Source organism: Drosophila subpulchrella, unplaced genomic scaffold, assembly GCF_014743375.2.
Source record: "Drosophila subpulchrella strain 33 F10 #4 breed RU33 unplaced genomic scaffold, RU_Dsub_v1.1 Primary Assembly Seq354, whole genome shotgun sequence".
Lineage (NCBI taxonomy): Eukaryota > Metazoa > Arthropoda > Insecta > Diptera > Drosophilidae > Drosophila > Drosophila subpulchrella.
Genome location: NW_023665577.1, coordinates 3318102 through 3339505, shown reverse-complemented (window position 1 = coordinate 3339505; position 21404 = coordinate 3318102). Strand labels below are relative to the sequence as shown.

The following is a 21404-nucleotide window of genomic DNA, read 5'->3' as shown; positions in this document are numbered from 1 at the left end:
CAAAAAATACTTTGCATACTTCCAGGCGACCCCAATTGGTGGAGGGTCCTCCATCTTCATCTGCATCCATATCCCTGTTCATCTGCCGCATTCCTCGCATTCGTGGGCCCCTCCGCACCGACTGAATTATTTGATAACCTTATTTTCCCGCCCCGACTTGGCCCATAATTTGATGCCATCCGTTCGAGGAGCGGTCCCGGGAATGCCAAGCAGCTCGAGGATGTTTCATATTCGGTTTGGTTGGGGTTTAATTTCCCATGTAAATCGAGGCCAGGACTCCTCTCTTCACTGTCTGTGGGCCAAATTCACAAGGATGGTGGGTGGTTAGTAGTCTGCAGGCGCTTGTCATATGCATTTTCACTTTCCGACTGCCTGGCATTTAGCTCAACTAGCAAAACTTTGCAGTTCGCATGTGCGAAGCTCGAGGAGGGAATGCGAAATTGGAGCAGGCAGCTGAAGCCTCGAGCATCGGAGAAATCGAATCGAATCGAAATTGTTTCAATTTTCGTTAAATGGCGTTGAACTCGAGCGGTCCATGAGTCATTTATAAACCCGGGTTGCCAGGCACGATTTGTGGTTGTTAGATGCTGGAACTTAAACGGAAACGGAAGTCTCGTCCCCATGAATATGCATGAGCCCGGGGATCCTCCTGCTTTTTCCAAAATGCCATGGCTGTCTCCTGCAGCTGCAGGTGCCATTAGGCACAGCTGGGAAAATACTTCAGTTTTCCGGGCCAAGCGAAAGAGCTTTTCCCTGCCAATAAAACACGGCAAGTTTAAGCTGTTTTCGGTCGTCTCCTCCTCGGTGTTCGCCATCGCTCCATCCTCCAAAAGAGTCTATTAATTTGCAGTACATAGTGGGTGGTTTTTTCAGCGGCTTTCGGCTGCAGCGGAAGCGAACATCATCAATTTGCTGATATCTGCAAGTAAACACACCCGCTTAAGGACTTGGTCCTCCACTTTCGATGGCCCACCTGATGGACCGACAAATAGCCTGGTCAGATTAATGACCAGATTTATGGTGGAGTAAACTCTTGCGGATCCGGAACTTTATTTTAGGTCAGGTTAGCTCATTAACAATGATTATAGCGTGTGAAGTGCGGCTTAACTAAAGGTATCTTAATGGTTAATCCAGGGAGCTTTAACCACTAAAAACGTATATATATATATTGGTAGCATATTATAAAAATATGTCTAATAGGAAATCGATCAAGTTTTATCTAATTTATTTGACTTTGAGTCCATCTATTTGTGATGTAACTTAAGAAACTTTTTGTAAATGCTAGTACTTAACTAATATAGAAATGGTCTTTAACTAGACTAAGTAATAACATTTTTACAAGATACAAATACACAAAACAATGTTTATTTTTGTAATACCCCTTATAAACTGGAACTCATAATCAAATGATGCGAAATAAGCCCAAGGGCATGGCAAATAAAGACTGATGGCTTTGGACCAGGCTGATGGACGGATTTAGGCCAACTGCCTGCAGCAATATCTGGTTGAGTGACAAGCGTGAGGCATCAGTTTCGGGAGCCGTGAGTCAAGTGACTGGGCGGCCAGGGATAAGTCGAGGAGAGGACTCAAAGCCACTTAGGCGGACTGTCAATGCTAGACAAGCGCTCATTAAGCCCTGACCCCTGGCATCGAAATGATAAGGAGTCAGACACATTGAGACGTCATCCTAGAAGAACCGAGCAATATGGGAAGTCGCCGGATTGGGGTGGCAAAAGAGTACATCCGTGCGTTCGTCAATCAGCGCAACGTTCGCAGAACTTCTGACAGTTTGCTGTCAGAGGCAGCACAAGCTGGAAATGACAAACGGAAGCGAGGCAAGCGGCACTCTTCCTGGAGGAAGAACGGTTCCTGCTCCTGGCATTGTCAAGATGCTGCCAAGGATGGGATTCCGAGAAGCCGGAGAATTCGCCATGCCTCTTGACTCCAACTGCTACTGATTCCCTGCTCTAATCAATTAGCAATCATCGACCAGAGGGGCGAAATGACGGGCATCTCTTCGGAGAACAATGCGACATTGTTGTGTGCCAACACTTCCCCTTTGGATGTTTCTCTAAACAATTTAATGCCAGTAAGACAATAATGCTTATTAAGCAATTTTCATTAATCGCTGCGCCACTCGACGTTCGACGCCACAATCTCAAGAGACAATAAAACACAGCCAGGGGGGGAGGGGTTTAGGAAAGCGAATCATCAATGTTGTACACGCACAGAAAATACTGCTTAAGTTTGAAGAATTATTGAAAAATAAAAAGTAATATTGGGCCTTTTTATATTTTTAAGCACTTTATAAGTAATTGAATGTAATTTTATTTATAATACATAAGTATACGTAACCAAAAATTTAAGGTTGCAATAATGCTTCACCAAAATCTCTTAAACTATTAGCTACAAAAATTATTTGATGCTCTTGTAAGCCATTAATTAAATGCCTCCCTATACTTTCCCATATTTTAAAAATGTTCCATGTTCTTACTTGCTATCAACTTTGGAGTATACTTAAAATTGATTAACTTTAATTTAAATGATAAATCGGATACCCAAGTTACGAGCATTTTTATAAAATTCAGTGAGTATAAGCGCATTACCCTGACGCTTCCATTATGTTTTCCTTAGTGCAATCTGCTCCCCCAATTTTCCCAATTTCCATCGTTCTGGCAGAATAGAGCACGTTAGAGCTGAAGTGCCTGGTCGTGAAATATCAAGGCAATCGATCTATATATCCCTCCCGACTTGCCCCTTTTGTGAGCTATATGTATGGCATATTGTATCGAAGCTGCAGCTTAAGTGTGTGCGAAGGGAAAATTGGGAGGGGCGGAAAGTGGGAGGGACTCTATTTGTGTTTGCTTTGGTTTGGGTGTTGACTTTGACATTTGTTTTGTGTGGCTTATCCTTCAGATTCGCACAGGGCCCCCAGACCATCTGCCCATTCCCATTCCTCCCAAGCCCATTCTCTCCTTTCAAGCCACCACAATGGGGCATCAATCGGCGCGCATTTTTTGCCGTCTATTTAGCCAAGTTTCGTTTTTCATTGTGTGGACTTTGTGGATGTAGCTACAATGGCTTTTAAATGGCCGCTCGTGTTTCGCTCAACGCCTGGGGCCCAAAGACCCAGACCCAGAGGCAGAACCAGATCTTGACTACTCCTATTTCATGGCTGCCTACTTTACGGCCAATAAAATCGCAACGCCTTGGGCGTCCCTCGTTCTGCTTATATAGCACATACATATCTCCTAAGGATCCGAAAGCCTCCCCTCTCTAAATTGCTTACAGTTGGCAGCCTGGCATATTTATCTATGGAACTCGAAATTGAAAAGCATTTTCCCCGTCTGTGGGGCAGATTTGCAGCGGAGAAGGCGAAAATTAAATATGTAAAAGTATAGCCAATGCATACAATATGAAATAGGGGGGTCTTGGGGCTTTATTCATGTGATTTATTTGCCGGCTGTGTGACAAAATTGGACTGGGATTCCATTAACGGTTCAAGTGTGTCACTGCATTGATGGGTATGCTGTTGCGCTGATTATAATGTTCATTATGATGTATCCATCAACGTAAATCGCAACGTTAATCTGTCCGCCATTTATTTGCATTAAAATATTAAAACAGAGCCCGCCGACAATCCACTTGGTCAGGCACTTCAATGTTGATTTCCCTCCGTTGTTTTTCTATGGCGAAATTTGATGGGTGATTTTGTCAGTCAAGCACCTTGTCAACACAAATGGATTCACCGAATAAAAATTAACATAAAAGGGGCCAAGCCCAGATGCGATATAAAAAATTTTAATGAAATTAAAATTGTTTTCGCCGGGCCAATGAAAAAACAGAAACATCATCGGCGCTTCTCTGTATCTGTGTATATGTATGAGTGTCCAGTGAAGTGACGCAGGCAATTAAATAAAATGGATTTTATTTTCAAATATCAATTCCCTCTACGCTTTCAATAAACGAAAATGCTTTGGAATGGTGCGCGGAATTAATTGAAGCATTTTTGGAGGGGCTTGAATTTAGAAACATTGAATGTTGCAGAGACCAAATTCATAAAGTTTACATTTTTGGGCACTTTTTTATTAAAATGATGGTGCATTACAAGTGGCCAATATCATTCATATTGTTTTTCCACATGCTTTACATTTGTTATATACATTTTTATAAACTTTTATTTGATTTTGGCATAGCCAAAAAAATGAAATTAGAAGCATAAATGCCAATAATATTTAATTTAATATTCGAGTTAGTTATATTTCCTTTCTACAATTAATATGCAGTTAAAATGCAAAGCAATTAAAATGAAAATAATGTGAATTTGTGCTTAATAAAAAGGACTTTTATAATGGGCAAGCCAGAAGTTCTTTGTAAATACAAAGACACAAACCACAAAACTTGTGGTAGACCAAAAACTCATTAAATTCAGCTAAATTAAATCAAGTCATTTTTAATTTGTGAAGCAGAATAAACTATGGAGTCTCCACCGCTCTTCAAACCGAAAACGAAAACCATTCGGTGCAGCTCAGGTGTGCTGATGATTGGGGCAGGTGGGGCAGATGGGCAGGGGCAGCTGTGGGGGCGTGGCAATTTGCCAAGAGCAAATAAAAGGCGACACACTCGCCAAGGGAAAGACGGAGAAAGGGAAATTTGGTGAGTGCGTGTAAAACGAAAACTTTTGTTTATTAAATAAAAATAAATGCAAGTTAATTAATTAAAACTTTAAACAAGATTGAGCATGCGCGAAACTTTTCCCTGTGTGGAGTAAGTAGAGTTGAAATTCTTGCAAAGTGTGTTAAGCTTAATTAGCTCGGCTGTTTTCTTAAACTGGAATCTGGAGCAGGATTTTGTTTATTGATATTTCCCCTACTTACACTTTATGTTGCACTCTTATTTTGTTGCGGAATTTGGCAACAGTTTGGCCACACAACCCAGAAACTGAAAACAGTCGTGGCCGTCCAATGCCAAGAGCAAGAATAGCGTCAGCTATATGTAGAATGTGTATAGTTGAAGAGTACGCAGAGCTAAATTAAATTTAAAAAATGATTTTTATGACATTAACATTGGCATTTGGCTGCCGCTAATGTTCCCGCCGATGTTTCAGCCGTTAACTGCACGATGGAAACATGGCAGAGATGTTCCGTAGATACAAATGCAGAGATACAGATACAGATACGCGGGGGTTCAGATACAAGACAGCTGCGTCCGGCGCATTTGGGGGCTCCATAGCTCGTGCTTCCGTTGCCGGGACACTGTCATCGCTTGTCACTCATCCGCCAACCTTCTGCCAGGCCCAAAAGAGATTCCGTGTTTGCCGACAGACTCGCTGGGGGAATATAGGTACACATATACATATATATACCCATATATACTTTCAGCCCTTTCACTACCCCACTTGGAACAGCCATTAATTAAATCAACTTTTAATCTATTTATACATAAAACTGAAGGAAATTCATTTTGCCACAAAATTAATTATACACCCACGCGCCTTCAAACCAGAGTGCTGCCGCCGGCCAGTGCAAAATTATAAATTAAAAAGTTATAAAAATACAAAATCAAATACCTAAAGCAACAGCCAACGCCTCTTTGATGAGCTGTGCATTCATAAAAAGAAATTGTATTTTATGAATAATATTTATTTTAGAGAGAGCACAATGTTTGCTTTTGTTGCTCGCCAATATTTATGTATGCTTAAATAATATTTTACATATACAACTTATTCACTTTTCCCCCTCTCCCCTCCGATTTCTTGCAGTTGCTCAACTTGGAAAAGCGCCAGGGCGTGGCCGGAAAAATCAACAACCCTTTGCGCCATATGGCTTGACTCACTGCGAAAACTTCAGCGTGCTGAGACACTTTCATTTTCCTAATTAACAGTCTTGCAATCCGAGAAACTCAAGCCGATGCCGTAAATCGACAAGACCAAAAAATCCAAATCAACGAAAATTGTCGCAGGAAATGTGCAATAAATAAAAAAATTAAAACCCCTACGCGAGTGACCAACGTATAATTTAGAGCTCGTGGCCACCAAAATTCGAGTGGCCAATTTGTTGTACGCCATTTGGCAACAACCACAGCTGCGGCCAACAACATCAAACATTCGGCCAAGATGCGAGCGCTGAAAGCGTGTGCGAACATGAAAATAAAACATCATCATCAGGAAATAAATTCGGGAAAAAATAAATATAAATATAAATACACATCGAAATGAATAAATATATAGACTAGCATATAGCCATATTCTATATTCTAAATGAGTGCGCTATTTCCCATCGAGGGGAGTGGCGGCAAAAAACGGCATAGGACATTTTACCATTTTCCCAACACTTAGCCAAAGACACCGACCAGAGCGGAAAATACACATCGAGATATAGACGTAGATATGGCGGCTGTATGCTAAAAGGCATTCGAAGAGAGTGACATTCTTTCGCCCAGCTGTTGTCATATAAATCATTGCTTTTATACAGGGTGTGGCATTCAGAGCAGTTAAGATTCGGGTTTAAGATAGTGAGCTTAATAGATATGACATCATTTGGAGGTCGATTTTTTCATGCTTGAATTCCTCGGAAATAAGTTTAGATTGAATAATAGAATTGAAAAATGATAATAAAGTTGAAATGTGATAAAAAATATTAATAAAACTTGGAACTTTCATTAATACTTTATTCATGTTAAAACTCCAATATTTGATATTAAATTTTGCCAATCAAGTCGAAATGTAAAATAACATATAATTACAATAAGGAAACGGGTTAAATATATTATTAAAGTTAAAACTGCAAATTTTTAATACTGTCTGAAAGAGGCGAAAATATTTTTGTTCACATCATTCTATTAACATTAATTAACAATAGAGATATAAACATTTAATAAACTTTTATTTTTACTATATCATACTCACTGTCAAAAATATTAAATCTCAAATAAATATATTTAGTTTTTAATAAATCCTATGACCTGTTCCAGACCGTTTGCCTCATATTTTTATACCCTAAATTGTGCTTTATAATAATAGCAAAACAAAACACACCCTGTTCCCTTCGCATAAAATCCGCGAAACACGCACGACAACAACAACTCAACTTATGCGTCAGTAAATAAACAAATATTGACTCAAATCGATACAAATGCCAGCGGCAACAACTAGATAATGTACAAAAGTGATTATAATCGGGGCAACAAGAAAAATACATTTTTTCCATGCTCTTAATAATTTTTTTTTCTGTTTCAATCTTTTTTTTTTTCGGATCCACCATTCATGGCACAGTTCCAGGAGGCAAAAACATCGAACAACAATATCTGAATTAGTGGAAGCAGAGCTAAATAACCAACCACTTGGCCGAAACCAACTAAAAATAATTTGAAGCCCAAGATATGTTAAAAATAAAACCAAAAGAAATCAACGAATATTTTTTTCGGCGGCAACACAAGGCGGCGGCAGCCGTGGCCGTAAGGGCAAAAAAATATGAACAGAATTAAGAGGCAGCCGCTTGGAGCTAGAAAAAAAACCAATCAGCGTGGAGGAGCAAAAGCGATTTTTGTACACAAAAAAATAGAAGAAAAATAGAAGCCGCACAGCAGCAGTAAATAGCCAGAAATTGTCGTCGTCGTCGTCGTTTGTCGTCCAGCCGAGGTAGCCTCCATCAGCAGAGCGGCGGAAAAGCGGCGGAAAATCAACGGAAAAGCGAGGCCATCAAGAGCGTGTGGGCGGCGTTGGCTGGCAAGGACAGCCGTTGGTCTTTGACGTTGAGAGCCGAAAGCCGAAAGCTGAACGCTGCAAACTGAACACTGAACACTGAAAACTGAAAACTGAGGCAGCTGTAGCGGTAGCGGCGACGTTGTCGTGGCCACACGGTCGTCCACGGGCCACTTTCGCGAATCAATTTCCGTTGCGGTGGCCGTTTCAGTTTTGGTTTCAACGTCGCCGGCGCTACGCGTGTCGTGAATTTCCAATGGCGGTCCTCATCCCATCGGGTGTATCAATTTAGAAGTGCGAAGAGATAATACACCTCCGCCAAAACAGTGTTAAGAAAATAGAGAGAGAGAGCTAACAAGCCAAAGAAGTAATATTAATAGGCAAAAGTTAAACAAGACACCGGGACTCGATGTTGTTGTGCCCCCAATCCGAACTTGGCCCGGAGCCACCGCGGCAAAGGCATCGCAGAAGTGCCGCCAGGATACGCAAAAGAGCGAAATGCTGCTGCGGCAGCCAGGAGCAGAAGGAGCAGGTGGAGCAGGAGGAGCAGTCGGGAGTTAACCCTAGCCCTAGCCCCATCCCTAGTTATAGCCAAAGTCTGACGAGCCTGGCGAGGATCACGGCGGCCGCCCTGGCCGCGGCGGCCATGCTGCACACAACGAACGCCCTGGCCACCGGCTCATCCACATCCTTGTCCCCATCCGCCGCCGGAACAGCACTGCCATCCTCGCTGGGCACTGCCACGCCCACCACACACGAACTGAATGCCACCCAGCTGGGCGGCACTTTGGGTCTGAATCTCAGCGAGAGCGGCGGTGCAGGATCGAATGGCCTCCACACCCACGCCGCCGACGAGGATTGGCTGGACAACATCGTCTGGGTGTTCAAGGCCTTCGTCATGCTGCTGATCATCATTGCGGCCATCTGCGGCAATCTGCTTGTTATTATTTCTGTGATGCGTGTTAGAAAATTAAGGTGCGTATACGTGATATTTCAGCTGCCTCACCTGAGCCCTTTAATAATTAGCTGTGAAAAAGCAATTAGAAGTGCTTGCGCTGCGTGTAATTCCCTCGAAATTTGCATGAAGCGTTTGGAGAACCAGCGGCATTGTCCTCCGGCGGGCTTGATTGCCAATTTGCGAGTTACGAAAAAATTACAAAGCGCACAGCTTTCAGCACTTGAAAAGATTTCGTCCTGAATATTAGACATTTTGGAGTGAATAACGATTTTACTATAAAGTTACCTTACCTAAAGAATATTTATTTTCAATTATAGCTAAAGACGTTATCACACATGGTTGGTTGTTTGACTAACTAATTGGGGCAACTTAAACATGATTTAATAAATAAATTCATAAAATATTGTTGAGCCAAAGAGGCTTCTTTTTTGAAATTGCCACGACATTTTTTTCAGTTATTTAAAAATCAATCAAGTGTCATAGCCTAAGAAAGGCTTCTCCCTGATATAGAGAAATGTTTAAGGCAATCGTGATTTGTCCTACCTACAATAATCATCTACTTCCAAAGAACATTAAAAGAAAAAGAAAATTTACTAAGGGCCTTTTGGCATTTACTTGGTTTTTAAATAACTTAATGGTTTCCAAAAAATGTGGTTAAGCTGTTATCCCTTTTTACATAAAAATTATGCCGACTTTTTAAAATCAATCCAGACAGTTAGTCAATAACCGAGAAATTTTCATATCACTTAATGAAAAATGTATTTTCTAAAATAACAAAAATAATTATATTTGCCTCCAAATATCTAAAATTCAGGTCGAACATTTTTTAGTGTACCCTAGCGATTTTCGTCAACTTTGCATAAAATTCATGCACGTCCGCACCGCCCCCTCCTTTTTATCCCTTAAGCGTGCTGCAGGACCTCCTTTTTGTGCTCGCTTTGCTCTGTCATTGCGCGTCCTTGCTGACTCCTTGTCCCTTATTTACCCGCCTCATAATTGAGCATCTCAGTCCTGTTTTATCCTTCGTTTCGGCATGAGACTGCAGTATTTACTTCCACCATTTAGCGGAGGAGGCGGCCGCAACAAAAGAACGAACAGAGATGCATTATTTTAATGACAAATTAACTTTCACGACATTGTTCATGAATCCAATTTGCATATTAAGAGATTCTTAATTGGACGCTGGGGTAATGATTTAATTTGCCAGAATTCATTCTCCATCATCCTTAGGTTTGGCTTTAACAGCAGCATAATTTAAATGGAAATTTAACTAGCCATAAATATTTGTTCGACCAATCAAAACAGGTCTTTGGTTTCAGTTCTGGAATTTATTGCTCTATTTAGGGACACCCATATCTGGATTTAATGGACTCATAAGCAAATCAATTTTCATATTCAAAATTTCGTATACATTTCCGACCAAAAACACACACACATTTGGGGCGACCTCGTTAACTAACGATGGGCGGTGTTCTGTGGGCGTTGTCCTTCGACGAAAATCACATTATCATAGAAAAAAACTTTTCTAGTGATAAATGATGGGACGTCAGCTGGCCTGGGCTCGTTAATATTTTTAGTTATGCCTTAATAACCGGCAGGCAAATCAATTTAGCGCTTCATAAAGCCGACGCAATCAAAAGTTCTCTTCTGACTGACAAACGTTCAGTTATTTTTCCTCCATTTTTTCGCCGCTAAGCTTTGTACGCAGAATTTTTTTACCCATCAGAGGAAAAACTTTAAATGCTCTTAGCCAAAGTTGGCGAAGGGCAATGAAGCCAAAAGGCGAAACAAACAAACTTGGCTAGATGGAACAGAAAAAAGAGGCAGAAAAAATGTATAATGAAAAAAAAGAAGGGGCAAGGCATAATTAAGGTAGAACCCCGCTTAATTTCTCTTTTTGCCTTTGCTGCTAATGAGAAGCATTTTATTTTTTAAGTGACTTGCGTGTTGCTGGATTTGAAGCCAGGCCAAACTAATGATGATGCCGATGGATGATCATCAAGATAATTTCGTTGCACTGATAACAAAGTTGGAAGAAGTAGGGGTTCGAGGCCCTAAGGCCAAAGGATTAGCTTGAATTTTAAAAAAATTGTAATATTAAGTATCCAAGGAAGTTGCTTTGGTACAGCAATCGTTTTTGAGGAAGGGCTTTTAATTCTTTCTTATTCTTTAAAAATACAATATTTTAATGACAATAAAATGGTAATCTGTTCTAAAGCACATTTTAGTTGCTTGGGGTATTATTAAATGGTCCTACATTTGTTTAATGGCAACATAAATTACAATGTGCTTATAATAAGTTCTGAAGATGCGCAATTAATTAAGACTATGACATAAGGTAATTAAAGCACACAAAAACCGAACTGGGTAATCCTTTTTTGCGTGGTCAGCTTGCAGCGCAGAATTCTATTGTTTTGAGCGGCAAATATTACGCATACGTAGCGTGAAACAAGGCAATGGAAATAAAATGTGGAAAAGTTTACAAGCAGAAAAAAAAGCACACCCAGCCAGAAAAGAAATGACAATTAAACACTGCGAGCGTGTAGCTCAAAGAGAAATGGAACAAAAACAAAATGCATGCTCAACACGAGGATGGGCGGTGAAAAGTGGGTGGTGGCGGGTGAAAGTGGGTGGGGAAATGGGGAGAAAGGGGCTGCCGCGGAAAAGAACAAGCACAAAAATAACACACACAGCGCGGCTACAACTTTGGCAATTAAGGCAGCTTATGGTTTTTATGACAGCATAAATTTAAAATGTTCTATGCCAAACAATAAAATTCCGCTTTCTTCCCTCCGCCCAAATTATTTGGCTGAGATGAGCCGCAGCGAAGAGCTCTCTAGATATAGAGAGTGTATAAGCAGATATATCTAGACAATCTGGGGAGATATATGTGTGCTTTAATTTGCCATTACAGCGGGTGGGAAAATGAGAGGGAATCCGGGGGAAACTGGGGCTCATTAACGCAGCGCCTTCGCTTGAAGGATGCTCGGCAACTGCTTCCGCCTTTCACTTTACCCTGCACTAAAGCGGGCTGCTTTTTCCTATTTTTCTCAAATTTAAATGGCAGGCAAATTATCTGCAGTTCAAGTCGGTGGGTGAGCGGGGAAAGCAGGGAGCCCCTGAGTAATGGCGAAACATTCTCAGAATGGCGTCGATTTGTTGCAATTAACGTCCCAGGCGTTGAAAGTTATTTAAGTAGTAGCCGGGAGCAAAACAGATTACCATGCCCAGACTTTTAACTTGAAACTAAGTACAATAGCCCCTAGAGATGAGATTAATGTAACTTAAAAGCTACAATGGATGGTATGATAAGGGGATTGCTACTCTGTAAGCCCTGAGAGCTAAAACATCTGTTCATAAGGCGCACAGAAAGCTATTTAAAAATATGTAATTTTAAGGTTACTTTTTTTAAATCTTTAAAAAAGACTTAAGGCCAAGGACAATCCTGATTTTCTTTAAATTAAATAAAACTAATCCGAGTTATTACCTCAAAAATCTTATCAAAATTGAATAGAATCCAGTATGCCCCTATATTAACATAATCGTGCTAAAGTTTTCAGTGCAGTAAATGCTCACTTTTGATTGCATACTTTTCCCATTTGGCTTGGTGAGAATGGCAAATGAAAGGCGGCCGTCTGGAGTTCAATGAGGTAGCTGCACTCATCCGATTAGAAAGTCCTTGGCCAGCAACTAGTGCAAAACTCTAATTGGCAAAAGCATTTGCCAGCACTCTGGCTGGAATTCAATTTAAATAACAAAATAGGTACAAGCTGGGAGGGTTTCGACCAGGGGATTGCGGTTTGCACTGGGGTTTGAACCGCCCCCGCCATCCCTACATTCCCGATGTTTACCCATATATGTATATAGTACGTATATCTGATTTTCGTTTGGGTATCGGCTAACCCCTGAGGGGGAAATCGTTCGATTCTTGGCTAGCTTTTCAATTATACCCCTGCTGGCGGCAGAATGCAGTGGGGTCCAGGCTGTCAGCTCGCACAAAAGAAGTCCCCATCCACCATCACGCACCCACTCATTCGATATATCCTGATTAGCCCCCACGGGGGCTACAAAGGACCCCTCCTTCCTCTGATTGCTAACATCTCGTTTTCTCCCTCCTTCTCTTTGCAGAGTTATAACGAATTACTTTGTAGTTTCCTTAGCCATGGCTGATATAATGGTCGCTATTATGGCCATGACATTTAACTTTAGTGTGCAAGTAACTGGGAGGTAAGTACAACAACCAACAGCTAAAAATACAAAAAAACATGCAGAAAAAATACAGAAAAACCCCACCCACAAAGCCTAAGCAGAGCAACAAAAGCGGGCAAAACTGTTGCAAAATTACAGCTGCAACCAAAGGCTGGGACCAAACAAAATGCCAGCCCATCCAAGGTGGTCGGGTGGTTTTTGGGGGCGGTGGGGCCTCGGCGTGGGCGTGGCAGTTGCAGAACAAACAACCAAAAACAAAAATCCCTGAAAAATGAAAGCAACGTTTATTTATGCTCCTGTGAATGTCCCTGTCTGTGTGCGTACCCACACATACATATACACCCACTTTCTCTCACGGATTCGGTTGGTTGTGCAAGGGAAATGCAAATGCAAAAAGTCATCTTTTTGTGCTCATGTGCGTGCATTTGTGTTCAAGAATTAAAATGTGAAAAATAGAACAAACAGAAATGCATTCGTTCGAGAACACGATTGCCGGATACCCAGTTCCCTTTTCGGAATTTAAACTACTTGATGGAATTTAGGCTGGGGAAAAGTTGGAATTTCTTAAGCACTTTTGAACTTGAAAGACTTCTTATTTATGTAATTCACAATAAGTTAAAAATATTACAATTTTAGATTGGGTTTTTAAGCCTCTTATTTTCACTTTTATTAACAGGTTTTACAGGAAATGTTTTTAACTGTGATAGTATTTAAATAAAATTAAAAGAGTATCCTATCAGTAGTAAAATTTAATTAAAAAGTATTTTTTTTGCCACAAAAAATAAAACCTTTTTTGTAAAGTTCTTAGTTTACCCACTAAATTCACATGTGCTCAATTTTGATAAACATTTAACAATTTTTTATGTTTTAATTTGTATTTAATTTTAACTAACAGTGTGTTTTTTCTTGCAATAAAGTTACATTATTTTTGAAAGCTTATTGAAAGAAACTATTTAAGCAACCTATACAATTTAAATTTTGATAATGGTTGTTAGATTTTGTAGGCCCAAAACACCCATAAGTAACTCAAACAAGTGAGAAGTACCAACTGAGAGGGAAACGAGAACTTTGAAAAGCTATTCCAAAGGACAAAACCGTCAGAGTGTGACATGGTCACATCCTTCACGCCGAACGTCCGGCGGTCCGACTCCTTCTATATGGGTTTCTATATGGGTAATGCGATATGTGGCTATGGGTATATATGTGCCATGCCAAGTGCAGCCGACTGAGCCCAGTTAATTATGCATGGAGGCTGGCTTAAAGGCCGCGCTTAAAGCCCAACTTCGGCGGCAAGGGACCAATGTAAATGTTTGCAATGTCACTGCCGGCGACAACGAGATGATGATTGTGATGATGACGATGGTGGTGGTGGTGGTGGTGGTGGTGACGATGAAGTGGGGGATCTGCCGCCCATTCAAGTCACATTATGTGCACTTACTGCCAGGCCAAAAAACTTCAGCGGCGCGAGTTGCATATAAATTGGCATCGAGCAGTCTGCTTTTTCTGGCAACAGGAACCTCTTTCCTCCCTTCATTAGCCACTTCACCTTCACAGTTGCTGGTTGCATAATTGCAGCTGCAAGTGCCGTCGCCATTTCGGGGCTTAAGCGTCAAAACCAATGGCGCCATCGTCCCCATTCCCATTCCCCCCGAAGGAAACCCAAGTGCAAAACCCCAAAAATGCCAACGAGCAGGGTGGCGCGCAAAAACAGCCTCGTTGGATAGTCGAAAAGTTTCTGAAACTGATGCCAAGCGTAGCGCCCCGATAATAAATTCCACTGCCTCCTGGCCAAAAAGTCTGGGGCGCCGCCTCCACCAAAGCGGCCAAAACGGAGTGGCAACCAAGGGCGACGGCGACAGGGAAAAGCGGCGCAAGTTTTAATGAGTTTTTCATGCAGCCCAGTCGCCTCTTTTCCTGGCCCTCTTCCTTGCCAGCCTTATGGCCTATTTTCTGGTCTCACAGTGCATTTAAGCTTTTAATTTGGCCCTCCACGGAGGCAGTTCAGGGGCAATGTCACCTGGCAACCGAAACTAAGATGAAATCGATAAACACATAAATCAGACGGGCTGATAACGAAGTGGGGGAAAAATAGACTGTGGGGCATTTACTGACTTGTCTAGGCAGCTTGAGTTTTTTACTGGCCTACTTTCCGGAATTGGCAGTTAAATTCCGTTTAAATTTAGACCCAAGTTCATGTTTTTCACTTTTTCATGGCCCAAACTGTTTGTGTCTTTTAGTTTCAAATGGTAATAAACATTAAATCAAGCCAAATTTTTATTTGGGTGCCTTTTTATAGTTTTTAAAGGCCATAAACATTTTTTCCAGGCTAGGCTTTTTAATTTTACTATTTTTAAAACAAGCTAATTGACAAATAATTGTTGGTCTTGCCAGCCAATTTTGTTGCTCTTTTTTTATAGGCTACTGAAATTCTCTGAATTTATACTTGTTTTTGTCAGTAAAAGGGGTTTAACTGAAAGGGATTTCAACGTGAAAAACTAAATTCACAGAAAGAAAAAAACTGGAATTCGGTTTATGGCGATGACTTCATGAAAGTACATACTTTGCAAAGCAGTTAAAAAGCCAGGCAAAAACAGAAATGAATCATCAGAAATGAAAACTGCAGATTCATGCATTCGATAATCAGATACAATAAAAACACAAAAGCTGAGGCCTAAAGTTTATTGCCTCGTTATTGGGTAATCATCGCGATATTGATGTTTCCATTCATTAAACTCTTTCAGCTGGAAGTTCAGCCCCTTCCTGTGCGATTTGTGGAACAGCCTCGATGTGTACTTCTCAACAGCGAGTATTTTGCATTTATGCTGCATATCCGTGGATAGGTAAGCCCCCTCTCTGGAAGCATATGTAGCACCAATAACCTGGTATTTTTGCCTCTTCCACCAGATACTATGCGATTGTTAAGCCGCTGAAGTATCCGATTAGCATGACGAAACGCGTGGTCGGCATCATGCTGCTGAACACGTGGATATCGCCGGCCCTGCTCTCGTTCTTGCCCATCTTCATCGGCTGGTACACCACCGAGGAGCACAAGGAGTTCGTCCTGAAGAACCCGGATAAGTGCGCCTTCGTGGTGAACAAGTACTACGCCGTCATCTCGAGCTCCATTTCGTTCTGGATCCCCTGCACCATCATGATATTCACCTACCTGGCCATCTTCCGCGAGGCCAACCGCCAGGAGAAGCAGCTGATGATGCGCCACGGCAACGCGATGCTGATGCACCGCCCCTCCATGCAGCCCTCGGGTGAGTTTTATTGATTTATAATTGAGGTGTTGAATTTGGCAAGGTAGAAAATAATATTGGTATCAAAAGGAAAGGGAGTGACTAGAAATGGCTTTTCTTGAGGGGGCTCAAATACATTATCTTCAAATAACCAATAAAAAGTCAAACGCTTCCTGAAATCATATTTTCTCTTATATTGTATAATACTAAGGGTACTATAGATTTTAAGGAACAGTATGACGAATACAAATTTCTGGCTGAAAAGTGAGCTTAAAATAATAGTGAGCTTATATCATTTAATACGGGGATGCCACAATATCAGAAATTTGTTTCTTACGGACTTATGACACTTGATTTATATTTAACTGACAGTACTTATTTTGGAAAATCATCATATATTAAATCAAATCATGCATGTTTACAAAAACGCTATAGTTAGACATTATATTTTAAAAGAAATCTAGTCAATTAGTAGAAATTTAAGCAAGTGTCATATGTCCATAAGTATACATATTTCCTTTTATTAATAGGGACTTTTCTCTACCTTCTGGTTTGAAACAAAAAATTTATGAAATATATGGCTATCTTAACAAGGGGATGCCAATCCAAAATTATAAATGAATAGTATTAATAATGGTAATTTAATGGTTAAAAACGAATTTTAATCCCAACGAGGGCGTTGTTCGACTGGGTTGATTGATAAGTAGCCACAAAAGTGATGCACTGCGAGTGCACAAAGTTCTGTGGCCTTTCTCACGGCGGGACATTTATCACATCTCCACTTGATCTCCTCCGGCAGGCGAGGCGCTGAGCGGATCCGGGTCGTCGAAAACATTGACGCTGCACGAGGTCGAGCAGGAGCACACGCCCACTAAGGACAAGCACTTAATCAAAATGAAGCGGGAACACAAGGCCGCCCGCACGCTGGGCATCATCATGGGCACCTTCATCCTCTGCTGGCTGCCATTCTTCCTGTGGTGAGTACCGTCTGCCGCCTACCGTCTGCCGTCGAACGTTGAACGGCAATCCCGCTGACATGGGATTTGGGGCATAATTTATCTAATGTCACGCATGCATAATTAAATATTACTCACACGGCCCGTGCGCCATTGCTTCGGCGGTCGTTGTTTTTCGCACCGCCCCAAATATAATCTCATTTATGCAAAGCCCAGGCACTCATGCATCTGGAATTTATGTGTACATATCTTATCTTGATTTCATACACGGGAAAAAGTGATGCAAACTGATTTTAAATGGAGATCGAATGGAAAACGTGTAGTTTTTCAATTAAAACCTATCTTGAATCGATTCGATGTTGTATGCTTTTATGATGTCAAAAATATATTTTAAGAAATATAATATTACAAAGAGTCTTAAGGATATTTAAATAAAATCTATTAAAGGTACAATTCATAAACTAATGAAAAAAACAGTAATAAAAATATAATATTTAAATTAAATATTTTTCGATGTTCTTTATTGTTTGGATTATTTAAGTAATAAATTAAACAACTATTAATTTAAGGCGTTAAAACTCTGACTTTAATCTAAAATAATTTTTTCAATGACCTAAGAAATTTAAAGTAAATATAATTTACATCGTATATAATATGTTTTACACTCAATCAAATATTTTAATTTTTTTTAAGCTTGGCTACATTTTCTTTATTGTTATTATGTTATACCAAATTTACCGGCATAAAAATGTAATTTTCCCAGGGAACTCATTTGAACATACTTTTGTGGCACATCTGACCATTTATCTTTTGCTATTCCAGGTACACGCTCTCCATGACCTGCGAGGTGTGCCAGGTGCCGGACATCCTCGTGTCGATCCTATTCTGGATCGGGTACTTCAACTCGACGCTGAACCCGCTGATCTACGCGTACTTCAACCGCGACTTCCGGGAGGCGTTCCGCAACACGCTGCTCTGCCTGTTCTGCAACTGGTGGAGGGACCGCCACCTGCCGCTGGACATCGACATCCGGCGCTCCAGCCTGCGCTACGACCAGCGGGCGAAGAGCGTCTACTCGGAGAGCTACCTCAACTCGACGACGCCCTCGCACCGCCGCCAGTCGCAGATGGTGGACAACTTATAATACAGGGACGAGGCGCTGCTGACCCCCATCGCCCAGCAGCAGCAGCGGCTGGCGGCGGGCGGCTCCCGCCTGGGCGGACAACTGGCAGTTGCCAACAGCGATCCGCATCCGAATCCCAATCCGGGCAGGCCCAAGTCCAAGGCGGACCACCTGGCTGGCGAGGGCGACGATGTGCAGGAGATCCAGATCGAAATACCCATGGAGTACATCAACAAATGGAACAAGAACAACAATGCTGCCGCCTCGACGGCCTCCAGTCATGTGTAAAGTGGATGCAAACTGGGAAAGGGAATGGGATTGGGGAGTGGGAATCAATCGATGGCAGGGGCAGCCGGGGGGAGGAATCAATTTAATGCAATTAAAATGTTCCATTAATTTGTAAAATTAATATGCCGGCTCATGCGTCGGCTGATTTACTCGTAATGTTGACATTAATCAATCATGCGTTGGAGCGTGCCATTTCACTTGGCCTCCACTGTGCACTTCTCAGTTTTGTTTTCATACGTTTTTTTTTTCAATTTCCTTGGAGCACAGTTCGGCGCCCTACAGATGGGATAACTTATTTATTTATGATTTCGTGTCGTTTAAATCTTGTTGTAAATACTGAGTATTTTTGTACGACTAAATTAAGCACAGGTTGTAAAATCGTTTATATATATATGTATGTACGCCAATTGAAAATCTGTAAGCCGTAAAGCATTTTGCTCACGAAAAGAAATAACCAAAAATAAATTAATTGAAAAGGCAATCACTGCAACTCACGGAGCTATGCTATGTGTACATAGGGATTCGCTAAAAAACAAAGAGCTAGAGCTAAAACTGTGCCAATTAAGAGATCGAAAATTATAGAGAGAGTTTACCCAGCGCGAAAAATCAACCACACCCCAACGCTATTAAAGTCAGAGAAATTTAGAAAAGAAACCCAACAAATTCACGGAAGCTAAAGCAAAGCTAAAACAAAGCTAAACCCCAATTGTTATTTGAACGACAATCGCATGAATTGAAAATGCTCAAAACCTAAAGTAAACCTTAAAACGTATATCAAGTAAACATAGCGAAAATATATAGTCAAGTCAATATAGGATCCAGGCGTTCGGTCGAAACCAAAGCTAAGGCCCACATAAATTAACCAAAACATATAGTGCATCGATATCGGACTAACCAAATTACGTGTGCGTGTTTGTTTGTTTGTGTAGTGCGGGAATTGAATTCCAAAACCGTTTCCGTTTCAAAAAGTAAAGTGCTAAGTGCGTCATATAACAGGTAATTGCGTTGCAGTTCCTGGAATTAAGTTGACTGTGTAGCCTGTGAGGGCAAGGCTTTAGTACTGCTTCCGAAGTCAGCAACTTGATTCCAGCAATTGCGGCCCGATATTCCGCAACAAAGAAAGCCCGTGAAAAGCCCAAGGAGAAATGGAACCCACTGAATTTCGACTATGAAAAGCATTGGAAATGCAAATAAGGCGTTTACAGCAAATAAGCAGACAAAGCATTTTGTGTTTCTTTGTATAAATAACTAACGACCCCATAAAATGTTAGCAACAGTTTGCGAAACTTACCGATTTATGATTTTCTCTTAATCCGCAAGCCAAGCACAAAGTCAAGAACATTTGTTGAGTAAATAAATTCATAAAAAATACAGTAGAAACTTTTCGTTGGTGATTTCCCGAGCTAGTCTGAAATAAAAGAGAAAACAATACGGTTGCCACGATGGGATAACAAGGATTAGGAGCCAAAGCTCAGTATGTACCATATAAAGTGTGTATAAATAGGTGTCTAAATAAATGTTATATTTATAGTAAGTATTTATTACACGACTTTCCTTAAAAAGATGAGGTAAAACGACAGGCAAATCCCCAAAGAACTTGTTATATTTTTATAAACAACAGAACCCGAAACCAACAATGTATGTGTAACTCAAGTTTGTATATTGACATGGGTGTGTATATGTACGTGCGAGTTATTTATTATTATTATTATTATTCTTACTGACAACTGAACTTTCTGTTGCATTGTTTTGCGTTTTGCTGTGCAATTTACCATGCAAAACCAAATAGAATCCTAACATTAAGCCCCGAGTGGGGAGACACGTAAACGGCAAACTATGCTACTAACTAAGTGAATACGAAATTCAGATGTATTATAGAGCAACATAACGAACTTCAAGTTGGAAAACAAGCAGAAAAGCAAAATAAATTTAAAAACTACAAATATAGCCAAACGAACTTGTTTTTCATTCGCAACCCAACCGAACCCAACCCATACCCACTGGCCAACTGATTACCCAAGACAAAGTTCTGGCCAAACTAAAGGGAAAAGTAAATAAAGCCGGAGACCCAAATTACCCAGTCCGCATCGAAGTACATTAACAGCATATTATCAGGACAAAAGTAAAGCTGATTACTGCCGGCGACAGTTGTAAACTTCTAAATAACTGTCAGGTCTCGACTCCGGCTGACAAATTACAAATTTGTTCGAAAGCCCCGTGGCAACGTGAGTGATTTTTATTTGGCAAATGCGTGTGTAATTTAACCGGCGTCATGGCAATGATATAGCGCACCCTTACAAGTCCCAACCCGCTGTTTTCGGAAAAGTAATTTATCATGGGACCCGCTCCCGAAGAGGGCAGATCAGTTAGAACGCTTTAAATACCTGAACAAGCGGTTCTCGGCACCTGTAAGCCAAAGTTTTCGCCGTTTCGTAGGTCTTTATATATTACATTTATTTAGCAAGAGGCGACACACACCGCATCGCAAAGTTGCCCTGCACAAGTTAAAACTCCACACCTTACTTTACAGCCGGCGAAAACTTTTTCAGCATTTAAAAACTCATAAAGGAAAAAACATGTAGTCTCGGTGGGACTGTGTTTGTACATTCAAAATGGAGATAAAAAGTTGGACAGGAAAAAAATAATCTTATACAGTGATCCATTGGCTATTTATTCTAACCAATTAATAAAATTGGGCTTAACCTATTCAAAGAAAATAATTTAATAGCTTTAACACGAGTTTGAAAAAACGCTAAAACTATTAAATTCAAACTAGGAATACCCTTTAGGAGGGTATTTAAATGATGTTACCAAAGAACATATTGTTATTTTTAACAAATGACTTATTGGCATAGAGTTTTGAATCTATTTTATTCAGTTTTAAAAGTCAATTTCATTTATTTATTTTAATATTTTTATTAATTAT

At 40.7% G+C, this 21404-nt stretch overlaps 1 protein-coding gene across 1 annotated transcript; it reads left to right on the top strand.

Moving 5' to 3' along the window:
* Positions 1 to 8111: 8111 nt before the first annotated feature.
* LOC119560073 (octopamine receptor beta-2R) lies at positions 8112 to 20431 on the top strand. Its single transcript, XM_037873379.1, has 6 exons — positions 8112 to 8677; positions 12789 to 12887; positions 15611 to 15709; positions 15774 to 16132; positions 16911 to 17088; positions 17890 to 20431. Exons 1-6 carry the CDS (start codon positions 8112 to 8114, stop codon positions 18209 to 18211), a joined length of 1623 nt encoding a protein of 540 aa, XP_037729307.1. The 3' UTR covers positions 18212 to 20431.
* Positions 20432 to 21404: the final 973 nt, after the last annotated feature.